At 45.7% G+C, this 12500-nt stretch overlaps 1 protein-coding gene across 1 annotated transcript in view; it reads right to left on the reverse strand.

Annotated features, from left to right (window-relative positions):
* lgr4 (leucine-rich repeat containing G protein-coupled receptor 4) overlaps window positions 1–10362 on the reverse strand; it is an 86606-nt gene extending 76244 nt beyond the window's left edge. Inside the window, exon 1 of the mRNA XM_076291908.1 lies at window positions 9530–10362. Within this exon, the coding sequence (XP_076148023.1) occupies window positions 9530–9726 (197 nt within the window). The 5' untranslated portion in view covers window positions 9727–10362. The remainder of the gene's footprint in view (window positions 1–9529) is intronic.
* Window positions 10363–12500: the final 2138 nt, after the last annotated feature.

Genomic DNA, 12500 nt, shown 5'->3' on the forward strand with positions numbered 1-12500 from the left:
TACAGATGAACACACACACACACACAAACAGAATTCCCTGAAAAGCTTGGAATCTGCACAGCTCCAGAGGTGAACAGCTGTGTGTTACTCAGCATCCTGTCCGACTGTCTGCTGCGCCGCTTCACACACACACACACACACACACACACACACACACACACACACACACACACACACACACACACACACACACACACACACACACAGCGAGAGAGAGAGAGAGAGAGAGAGAGACTGACTGCATGCACATTCATTCACTCAATCCCTTAAAAAGCTTGACCCCGCCTCCCTCTTTCTCCTCGTCTTGCTGGGAGGAGTCAATTTCACTGGTTTCACGTCAAATGGACACACAAACACACACACACAAAAAGAGAGGGGGGAGATAGAGAGAGGGGGGAGAGAGGGGGGGGGGTAACACCCTTCCAGTGTTGCTCTCATATGTGCATGATGTCATTATTGTGCTAAGACACCGCTTTCCTGGAGACAGCAGAAGTGTTTTCATCGACAAAAACTTTGTTTGACTTTTTCCCTCTCTTTAGTCAGCGAGCAGTGAAAATCACTGAGTGTGTGTGTGTGTGTGTGTGTGTGTGTGTATGTCTGTGCGTGCATGTGTGCACCGCAGGTAATGTGCAGGATGAGGTCATCCCCATCACACTGTCACACTCGTAAGAGGGAAAGATTAGTCTACCAAAAAAAACAAAAAAAAACGCCCACTCTGCAATCACTGCAAATCACTAAGTCATAAGTGGGCCCAGTCTGGAGTCCAATCTAAAGCCCATCCAAACACACTGAATCAGTCCCATTATTGAGGCCTGGGCAGCCTACATACAGGCCCCTCAGCTACACGAAGCTAAGCTAAGTTTAGCTAAGCACTAACAGTGAGGCGGATGAGACTCATGCTAACTCTATGAGTAACATGTCGCGAGGAGGTTTCCATCCTGGTGGGGGGGTGGGGGTGGTCAGGGAGTGTGTGGAGCTGCCCAGGGGGGTGGGGTAGCTGCGGGGGAGGGGGTGGAGGGTTGAGGGAGGGGTAACTCTCTTTGTGCTGGGGGGTTGATATCGGGTGGGGGTGCTTTCCCGAAGGCCTTTGACACATATATAGCTGAAGCAGAGTATTGTCATTTAAATAGCTCCTTCTGGGGGCCTCTCTGCCTCTCTCTCACCCTCTCTGTCGCCTTCTCTCTCTCCCTCTCTCACTCTTTCTCTCTCTCCCTCTCTCTCTCTTTCCCTCCCTCTCTCTCTTTCTATCTCTTTTTCCTACTCCTCTCACTCTTTCAACTTGTATCCGTTTGCCCTCTGCCTGTTTTCTCTCCCTCTTCTGTCCCCTCTCCCTCTCTTTTTAATTGTCAGAGGAAGGGTTATTATGGCTGGTGTGACACACACCAGCTGCCCAGAGAGAGGGAGAGAGAGGGAGAGAGAGAGAGAGAGAGAGAGAGAGAGAGGAGGGAAAGAGAGAGAGAGGGAAAGGGGACAGAAGAGGGAGAGAAAACAGGCAGAGGGCAAACGGATACAAGTTGAAAGAGTGAGAGGAGGAGGAGGAGAAAGAGAGAGGAGGAGGAGGAGGAGAAAATAGAGAGACCAAGCTGAAGAGAGAGAAAGAGAGAGAGAGAGAAATAAAAAGGTGGTGAAAGAAGAAGTGAAATGTGGGGGAACCAGAGTGATGGTAATCTGATACATAAAAGACAAAGTGTTTGTGAGAGAGTAAGAGAAAGAGTGAGAAAGAGTGGCGTATGTGTCTTTGTGCATTAGTGTGTGTTTGTGTGCGTTTATATGCATGTACTGTATGTGTATATGTGTGTGCGTGTGTCTGTGTGCGTGTGCGTGTGTGTCTGTCTGCATGTGTGTGTTAGTGTGCATGTATATATGTGTGTGTGTCTGTCTTTGTGTGTGTATGTGTCTGTGTGTGTTGGTGTGCATGTATGTGTATATATCTGTATATGTGTGTGTGTCTCTGTGTGTGTGTCTGTGTGCGTGTGTGTTGGTGTGCATGTACAGTATGTGTATATAACTGTATATGTGTGTCTGTGTGTGTTGGTGTGTGTTTATGTGTATGTATGTGTATATGTGTGTGCACATGTGTGTGTGTGTCTATGTGCGTGTGTGTGTTTGTGTGCATGTACATGTATATATCTGTATGTGTCTGTCTGTCTGTCTGTCTGTCTGTGTGTGTGTGTGTGTGTATTAGTGTGCATGTACGTGTATGTGTGTGTGCGTGCATGTGTGCTTGTGTGCAATTGTGTGCATTTACGTGTATATGTGCGTGTGTGTGCATGTGCAGGGGCATGTATATGTGTGTTTGTGTGCATGCAAACTACCACAAACTGTATATGTATGTGTGTGTGTCTGTGTGCGCATTAGTGTGCATGTACGTGTATAGGTGTGTGTGTATACGTGTGCGTGTGCTTGTGTGTGCGTGCATGTCTGTGTGAAATTGTGTGCATGTACGTGTATAGGTGCGTGCGTGCGTCTCCTGCCCTGCTAGGCATTAGCATGACTACTGATAAGTGATCAGTCGTATTCAGATACACCCGCCATAAACAGCAGTGGAACACAACCTCAGATTCCACCCAGAATTATCTCACTGATAACGGCTCACGCCCCAGCACACACTGCGCTTATTCACTCACTCACACACACACACACACACACACACACACACACACACACACACACACACACACAGGTATCACTTACCTCAATGACCTCCAAACACACACAGACACGTATAGAGAACTTTTTAAACAAAGGTGTTTTATACACTTCACAATCAGGTGGGCTACCCCACCGCACGCAAGCAAGCACACAAACACACACACACACACACACACACAAATATTCCATCCCAAAGGAGTTTCTCTGTGTACAGCCAATAGAAGAAAGTGTTGACAGGAATTCCGAGTTGTTTTACTGGCAATGTAAATGATGCATGGAAGTCTCGCGCCCAAGCATTCCCAAGCATTCCCAAGCATTCCCAGGAACAGTAACACATGATTAGAAGGGGAAGTGGGAGAGAACCGAAACAACGTTCCATCTGAACTGAAATTAGTGCAAATGCAGCCAAGCAGCACCCGTAGTGAGAGAACGACTGCAGGCACGTCAATCACCCAAACTGCCTGATGAGACGCTGTAATGCAACATGTCTCGCTCCGTCTGCGCAAGGTCCTGCCTGCGATTGCAATATCATTCCCAATCTGCATACAGGGCTTTTGCTAGCAGGCACTGTGCCTGGACTCAGGCATGGGCCCGGCCGTTTATTAGAAAATAATTATGACAGCTAATTGTCCTTGCTTTGCCTGAGCTTCAGCATCCATACAAACTGATAATCTATGTGTTGACCTGGTTTTGTAAATGAGAAACAACCATATGGTGGCTATGAGACAACACATAACCATATATACTAGTGGCTATGAGACGAGTCATAACCATATACAGTAGTGACTATGAGACGAGTTATAACTATATACAGTAGTGACTATGAGACTATGGGACAAGACATAACCATACAGTGACTATGAGACGAGACATAACTATACAGTGGCTACGAGACGAGACATGCAGCATTCCGGACTAATCAACACAGTGATTCTGAAGCAAGTAAGAGAGAGGTGGACTTAAACTCTATCTGAGCTCCAACGTCAACAACCTTTCACTAGAATGGGTAGTTTTAGGGCCTAAAGAAGTGCCCACTCCTACATGCCCACGGATGTGCACACCTGAATGCTACGCGCCCTCGTACGCACGGCTGAATGAAGAATAAAGTCACAGTTTATTTGAGTGTCGAGCGCACAGGCATGTACGCGCATGGAGTACGAACGGACTCCACGGGTGACCTACTTTATTGATTGTGTGTGTGTCCTGCAAGATACATGGACAAACTTGTGTGAGTCACCTGGCTTTATTTCAGTCGGGATAATCACCAACATTCACGGATGTGCACACCTGAATGCTACGTGCCCTCGTACGCACGGCTGAATGAAGTCACAGTTTATTTGAGCGTCGAGCGGATAGGCATTTATTTTCCCTCCGTCGCCTTACAAAGGGCCGCCGTGATGCAACACACACACAAACGCTCACAAAGGGCCACCGCAATACAACACACACACACACACACACACACACACACACACACAAAGGGCCACCGCAATACAACACATACACACACACACACAAAGGGCCGCCGTGATGCAACACACCTGTGTGGAGAGACTCCATGGCCAGCCAGGGAAGAGCGGGAGGTTCCGCACCACTGAGCGTGGAAGCCATGGCAACCCCATTTGCATTACCCTGCAGTGCTCACCGCACCCGCCCGCCTGTCTAGGTCGAGGGCCACGGAAGTGCTTTTGTGTGTACAGTGTGTGTGTGTGTGTGTGTGTGTGAGTGTGTGTGAGTGAGAGCGCCTTCCTGCATCTCAGAGAATGGATGCTTCAGCAGGGCAAGTGTGTGTGTGTGTGTGTGTGTGTGTGTGTGTGTGTGTGTGTGTGTATATATATATACTGTATGTGTACTGTCTGTGTGTTCTGACTGTCTGTGTGTTGGGCAGGTCTAAGGAGGTTGCTGGCATGTAGCGGGCAGTCAGACAGACACAGGAATGGACAGAATGGGCCAGTAGCTGATGGACAGAAGGGCAAGGAGAAGTACAGGAGGCCGAGGGACACACTGACCACTGATCTGGGTATCTGAGAGCAATGCACCATGGGAATCCCTCCAGCTGTTCCCCAATTACTGGTTCTCAGAGCTGAATAGTGAATAATGAATAATACTGAATAGACCCAGCAAGAACCGGCTGCACCACACAAACACACACACACACACACACACACAAGTCGTAATCAATGAATCTGGCTTCAGCTTGAAAATAAGGAAACTTAAAAAATGTGTGGGCAGAATACTTCTCAGTCAAATATATAATGGGCCGGTAAGGAGGTAAAGACAGCAATTATATTATAGGATTAGCTTTGTTAAAAGGACTATCTATGGCACTTCCTTGAGAAAAAAATTTTCTACAAACTGGTAATTGTCTTTTTAAAGGGCAAACGCAGTTCAGCAGTAAAACCATGAGGACTATGCACACAGTTCTCAGAACTAGGCTCTCTCCAAACATATTCCAAACTGCAGCCCAGATCAGATGGAAAATTCTAGAATGTTCTGGAACATCCGCTTCCATTCCATTAGATTCCAAGATCACTCATGGATCTGGAACACCCTTTTTCCATACTTGGAGTATTTATCAAGTCAAGGGGAGACAGATTCATGTCTCTGATCACTTCCACAGTGACATGCACTGGTACGAGAGCTAGAAAGTTTGGTTTTATTTGTTTATCTCTCCAAATCAACACACACACACACACACACACACACACATACACACACACATACACACACACACACACACACACCACTCTAACGATTCATAGCTCCCAGCACCCTGTGTAGATTCCACTTACTAGCACACCATACATAATTCAGAGTTGTGCACAGGTTGGGGCAAGAGACAGAGCTTGAGATTTAATAGCCTACTGAAAAGTCAACATATCAGTCTGCCGATATCCCAGTAGCGGAAAACCAACAAGCACATACATGATTGACTGCCGTTCCTGGCGGTCCAAACCCACGGAAATTAAAACACTAAACCAACAACCAAAACAACAGCTCCCTTTAACTGTTTAGGAGCATGAGTGTCAAAAATTGCAAGGACTCAAAACAATGTGCCAAGGTCAGCGTTTTATGATGGCTCATTTTGAGAAGCGTGCGTGTGTGTGTGTGTGTGTGTGTGTGTCGGAGACCCTGGGCTTGCGCTCAATAGAAGGCTAACACCTTAAGCGCGGCTGGCTGTGTGGTGGATGATTAACCTGAAGCCTTGCGCAACATCCTGTTGAACCATGCAAACTCCTCTAAACCTGCAGTCGCTCTGACACTATCTAAAACACGATAAGTAATGATCAACCTGATCTCTAGCACACTCACACACACACACACACACACACACACACACACACACACACAAACACACATTCACCCTCTCCCTCGATGGGGACAGACACTGTGGCGACGGTAGTCATGGAGGATTTGAGGACAGGCGACATCACCTGTCCAGCTAATTTAGAAAATACAATGTGATAAAGCATACAGGCCTCCTGAAAAAAACATTAATCAACTGTAATGGGACCAGCAGGAATGGTCCCCTGATAATGCACAGTGTGTGTGTGTGTGTGTGTGTCAGCAGCAGCGTTTACAGAATGACCCAGTGGATACTTTACTAGGCTCCAACAGACTGAGTGTCTCCTCCTGCCCGTACGTGACGTTCGAGATCAGACTCCTATCTGCAGCAGTCGGCGGCCACATTCGAGACTTTTTTTATTTTTTTATTTCTCGTATCCTTTAACTTTAGGCGTCAGGCTCGTGCCAGAAAGCACTGCAGCTGGAAGAATGTGCTCGCCTGGCCAAGGAATGACTTGTAAAACGCCAGGGAGAGAGAGAGCTGTTTGAAAGGCGGCTGCGCCGCACCGCATAGGCCCCACAAAGCACGCAGCCACGGAGAGTGCAACAGTCAACAAGATTCTAAAGGACAAGATTCTGAAGGACAACAAACAAACAAACAAACAACAAACAAACAAACAAACAACACCGCCCTTCTCCACCTGAGCAGGAGGCCAAGTAGGAGACGAATGGGTTTGCTGGGGACAGACAGGCATTGATAAGCCAAGATGGCCACCAGCCATGGTGTGGTGTGGTGTGGTGTGGTGTGGTGTGGTTTGGTGCTGGAGGCGGCGTGGCAAGCAGGCGAGCAGCCAGACAGAGTGTTAACACAGCAGCTTTATTTGGGGCCTTATCACTTCTCCAGACTGGCCTGTGGGGCGTTGGGTTTCACGCCTGTCGCCTGGCGGAGATATTTCGAGATGTGAGATGCGTGTCTGGCAGCACAGCCAGCCAGGGTCGGGGGTGCACAGGGGGTGTGGCGGGTGTGTGACAGCACAGCACAGCAGAGCACAACACAACACAACACAGCACAGCACAGCACAGCACAGCACAGCACAACACAACACAACACAACACAACACAACACAACACAACACAACACAACACAACACAACACAACACAACACAACACAACACAGCACAGCACAGCACAGCACTCTCACATCACATCACAGCACTTTACAACAAATCAAAGCACAGCACTCCACTCCACAGCACTTTAGAGTACTTTACAAAACAGCACAGCACTGCATATCATAGCACAGTCCTTTGGAGCACCATGCAGTGCAGCACAGCACAGCACAGGACAACACAGGCCAGTCCACACTCCCCAGTGCAGAAGAGCAGAGCAGAGCAGAGGTGTGCTGAGCAGGGCTGTGAGCAAGGTGTCCAGGCCAGGTCAGTGCCTCTCAGCTGGCTGCGGATCTAGGGGTTCTGCCATGGCATAGTTTTCATGCACCGCAATCAAAACACACCTCACTGGAACAACGGAACGAGAACAGAAACAAAGGGGGTGCGCACACAGGAAGAGAAAAGAAAAAACGAAAAGAAAAGAAAGAAGAAACAAAACGAAAAGAAAAGAAAGAAGAAACGAAACGAAAAGAAAAGGAAACGGGAAGACGCAGCACTGGATCAACACCGTCGGTGATGTACTTGGTGATGTGCCAGTAAGCAAGGCTGCTGTGTTTGATGGGCCAGTAAGCAAGGCTGCTGTGTTTGATGGGCCAGTAAGCAAGGCTGCTGTGTTTGATGGGCCAGTAAGCAAGGCTGCTGTGTTTGATGGGCCAGTAAGCAAGGCTGCTGTGTTTGATGGGCCAGTAAGCAAGGCTGCTGTGTTTGATGGGCCAGTAAGCAAGGCTGCTGTGTTTGATGGGCCAGTAAGCAAGGCTGCTGTGTTTGATGTGCCAGTAAGCAAGGCTGCTGTGTTTGATGTGCCAGTAAGCAAGGCTGCTGTGTTTGATGGGCCAGTAAGCAAGGCTGCTGTGTTTGATGGGCCAGTAAGCAAGGCTGCTGTGTTTGATGTGCCAGTAAGCAAGGCTGCTGTGTTTGATGGGCCAGTAAGCAAGGCTGCTGTGTTTGATGGGCTTGTGGGACTTCCGTTTGTGGCGTAAGCAGAGCTATTATGTTTGATGGTTTCTATGGTCACCGGTCACAGAGTGGGATCCCCTACAGCAAACTCCTCCGCACCCCTCCAACCTGTCAGAGCTTCCCCTGTGTACGAGAGATCAGCTTGCTGCAGACCTGACACAGGGAGGGCGAGGAGGAGGAGGAGGAGAAGGAGGAGGAGGACAAGAATAGAAAAGAGGAGGATGGGGGAGGAGGAGAAAAAGAGGAGAATAGAGGAGTAGAAAGGAAGAGACAGGAAGGAGGAGAGGTAAACATCAGAATTTACAATGGTCCTCAGATGTCAGGGAGAGGAAGAGGAGAATAAAGCAGGAGGAGGTGGAGCAGGAGGAGGTGGAGCAGGAGGAGGAACAGGAGAGGTGTCCGATCCATGGTGGTCTGAGGCGGCCTCATGGCCATATCAATATCAGTGCCTCACATTAGATAAGGAAGCTTTCATCAGAGAACGCTCTGTCCTCCGACGCTTGTGACTCTCAGAAAAACAACCTTTTCCATTCCAGTTGTTACATTTCTCTCCTTACACAAACTCTGGTTGTGTGCCGTTTCTTCCGGCACAACTTGTTTCAATGTTCAATTTCAAACCTACCCAAACACTCCCCAAAGTTATCAGCCTGGCATTTCAGCAGTGACCAGCCTGCTGTTGTTGTCTACTGGCCTATAGCACAACTTTATCACCAATTTCAGTTTTGGTTGATATTGATAACAAACTCCTTTCAGTCTTCTAAAAGACAGACTAAAGGCTGAATAATTTTCTGAATAACCAAGTTAACTGTAATTTTGACAGGAAAGGGTAGCAAGGAGAGCAATAATAACGATGGCTTTGTTGTGTCCATGTTGAGTAGTCTAGATTATCCATAAATCTGCTATTTGGGTGTCAAATATTTGTGCGCTGGGTATTGAACATACCAACTGCCTTCCTATGGCACAGATATAAACCAGAGGACGTGTTGCTCCCTCTTGGGAAAACACTCTGTAGTAGTCTGTGCAGTGTGCATGTATAATATTTCAAACTCATAAAAACAATGTTGCACAGAAGTTAGGTATTTCATTATAAGAGAGTGAGTGATTGTCTACCATGCTTCACAGCTCTCGGTTACTCCGACTCTTTTTTTTTTACCTATCGTGTATTTTTCACTCTTTTCTTCCGTTCTCTCTAGTTCGTTCTTCTAGTTAATCCCAAATTATCTCCAAACACCGAACGATTAATAACAATGTAGCCATTGTGCGGTGGTTTACCTTGTTTGAAAACTCTACCCTGTGTGCAACTCAGCGCGTAAGCTGAAAGTTTTCAAGTCATGACAGCCAACCGACCGACCTGGCGGATAATACACTAGTTCTCAACCGCCATGCTGGTGTTACGACACGACCCTGCTCTAAAAAATACTTCAAGGTGGTAAGGTTTGTAAAGGTAATGGGTGAGGGTACTTACAGGTAATAGGTAAAAGCGCTTAGGCCGGTGGGCACTGCGGTCAGTCCCCGTCCCGAGCAGTCCGCCCCTCCGTCCTCGCAGCGGCAGAGTGGCGAGCATGTCGCCGGAGTCGATTGCCCTTCGCCGGTGATTCCATGTCGTAAGAAACACCATCCAAAGAGTAGCAATATCCGCATGACCGACAAGTGAATTTTCATGTTTTAAAATAAGGGAGAGCTCAAACGGCCAATGTAGGCTATTCAAATCAATGGTTGTTTGATTGCTTCTCTTAAAATGAAGACAATATCGGCCTCATTCGTCTTCTCGCTGTCGGCAACGACTGGAACAACAAATCTGATCAATTAATGGACTAGTGAATAAATCGTGCAAATACAAAATTTCTCTTTCCGTTTTGGTCTCACACTCAAAATGAACATGTTTGTCTATGTTTGCCTTGCGTTCTTCTAGCAACAAAAGGTAGAAGGCGAAATTGCTCCTGTCGAGATTCATGCGGCGTGGACAGCAAGCTCCACACACACTAAGTCACACCACCGAAAACAAATAAACACCTAACGTTTTTTTCCGTTTTCTCTGTCCCATTAAACTCGGACTTCAGACGTTGGGCTATCCAAGATCCCAGCCAAGTCAATGTTCACGCAGCGCGGCAGACCACGTCCGTTGTTGCAGTATTTTTTTTTCGGAGTCTTCCCCCCGTTTCTCGGATTTGTTTCCTGGACAAAAACACGGTCAGTTTCTAGCCATTCTTCACGTTTCCTCCCCTGGTTCCTCCACCAGCCGCGATACTACCCTAAGCTTTCTTTTCTTGCTCACTCGCATGGAACGCTGCAGAACAGTCTGCTACTCAAACTGCTGAATATGTTAATAGCTACCTACATATTAATGACCAGCAAACGTCACGGACGACAGACCTGTTGGATAAAATGAGGTTTGCGACCATCAAAAGCCGTAGCCTCTCATGCGTGGGCTACACCTAGAATTTCATAAATCACCATTAAGGTTTTCATATCACTGCTCTGGTTTTCAGCCTTATCTGCCTTCTTTTAAAATCGCCGTGGGCTAAACTTGTAGACCACCTCCACCGTTAAAATGAGTCTGGTTATTTTCAGAAAGGAAAGTATCATTGGCCTATGCGCAGGACATAAAAATGTTGCTGTTTGAAGCCCTGTTGCAAACAACTCATTTTTAGTTGTTCAACTGGTAATGATCCTAAAAACCTATCTAGTGATGCCCCATGCATGCCTTAGTTTTTCAGAGTTTTGAATTTTGAAGTTATCTGGTTTTGTATTCAGCAGTGAAAATGTTTCAAATTTGTGAACAGAGAATGAATAATGATTTAAATTATATTATTGCATCCATTGGGACAGTTGCATAGTTATGAAAATAGCTAAAATGGTTTTGTTGGATGTAAGAAACTATAGTCAAGTCAAGTCAAGTTTATTTATATAGCGCATTTCATACACAGAGGTCATTCAATGTGCTTTACATAAACAAAACCAAACAATAATAACAAATAAAAGCATATAAGGGCAATATAGTCAAAGAATAGTTAAAAGGTAAAGATCATAATAAAAAGAAAACATAAAACAAGGTAAAATCATTTAAAAATAAAGAATAATTAGTAAGCAAAAACATAGGCAAAAGTAGTAAAAAAAGTAATAAAAGACAAAGTAGAATAATTATCAAGGCAGATTCAGAAATTGTAACTCGGCACAGTTAGCAGAAAGCATCCGAGAACAGTTTGGTCTTAAGTCTAGATTTAAAACTGGCTACAGTTGGGGCCTTTTTGATGTCATCCGAAAGTTGGTTCCACAGCTGAGCCGCATAGCAGCTAAAAGCTGCTTCACCATGTTTAGTTCTAACTGTAGGTTTTACTAGCAGGGTTTTCACCTGGGACCTGAGAGGACGAGAAGGTGTGTACTGCTGAAGCATGTCTGACAGTATTTAGGCCCTGCTCCATTTACTGATTTATAAACAAGCAATAGTGCTTTAAAGTCAATTCTGTGACTTACTATGTTTAAGTCCTATGACTGACCAAATTTGGTCCCACCAAATAAACATTACACTACAATGCATTAAAAAAGGACAAATACTTGTACTTTTGAATACTTAAGTATTTTTCAAAGCAAGAAGCTTACTTCTGTACTTCAACTTTTAAAAATAAAAATCTGCCTTAGCAACTTTCATTTGTATTGGAGTAATATTTAACTAGGTGTATCTATACTTTCACTTAAGTAAAGGAATTGTGTACTTCGTCCGCCTCTGGAAATATGTAGTAGTGAATGGTGTGCATGGTGCTGTGGTAACCTTTTCATCAACATCATTAGTTTTCCTCTCCCCTTTAATTTGTAGGAGCCAGTTCTCTATTAGCTCTAGTAGCCTAGGTTTCCCGTTAACACGCCAACCAAACCATCACATTCATACACCAAACATCTCCTTAACCAAATCCAATCTCTACCTTTAACCTTAACTGTAAATTGTTGTTACCAGAGTGTCAACAGATAATGTGTTGATAGTCTAAGCATTTGTAGATAGCCTGTGGGTAGACTATCCAATTCCTTAATTTGAACACACATATTTTCTCAACAGAAACCCCTAATTAGATTTCAAATGATGACAAACGTAGCAGCCTACACTCAAGCAGAATTGTAAATGAATTCAGAGAGACAGTATAGTTCATTCAGTGAGGACTATCCATTTCCTCACAAACACACATATTTTCCCCAAAGTAACCCTAATTAGATTTATAACGATGACAAACATAGCAGTCTTTACTCAAGCAGAATTGTAAGTGAATTTAGAGAGACAGTAAAGCTCATTCTGCAGATATCCCCAATGTCTCCACAGGCCGAACACTATAAAAAAAATAGATTTAAAAAGTGTTTGAGAACAAAAGGTATATTCTCTGATCTAGCCTGGAGGAGGATGAGTGACCTCGGCGGAGTGTGAGAGAACCGTCCAGGAGAACACGTCT

The sequence above is a fragment of the Alosa pseudoharengus genome, unplaced genomic scaffold (genome assembly GCF_046254945.1).
Source record: "Alosa pseudoharengus isolate Yale_2024_CS ecotype anadromous, Long Island Sound unplaced genomic scaffold, YU_APseudo_1.1 YU_APseudo_1.1_scf_19, whole genome shotgun sequence".
NCBI classification, from domain to species: domain Eukaryota; kingdom Metazoa; phylum Chordata; class Actinopteri; order Clupeiformes; family Clupeidae; genus Alosa; species Alosa pseudoharengus.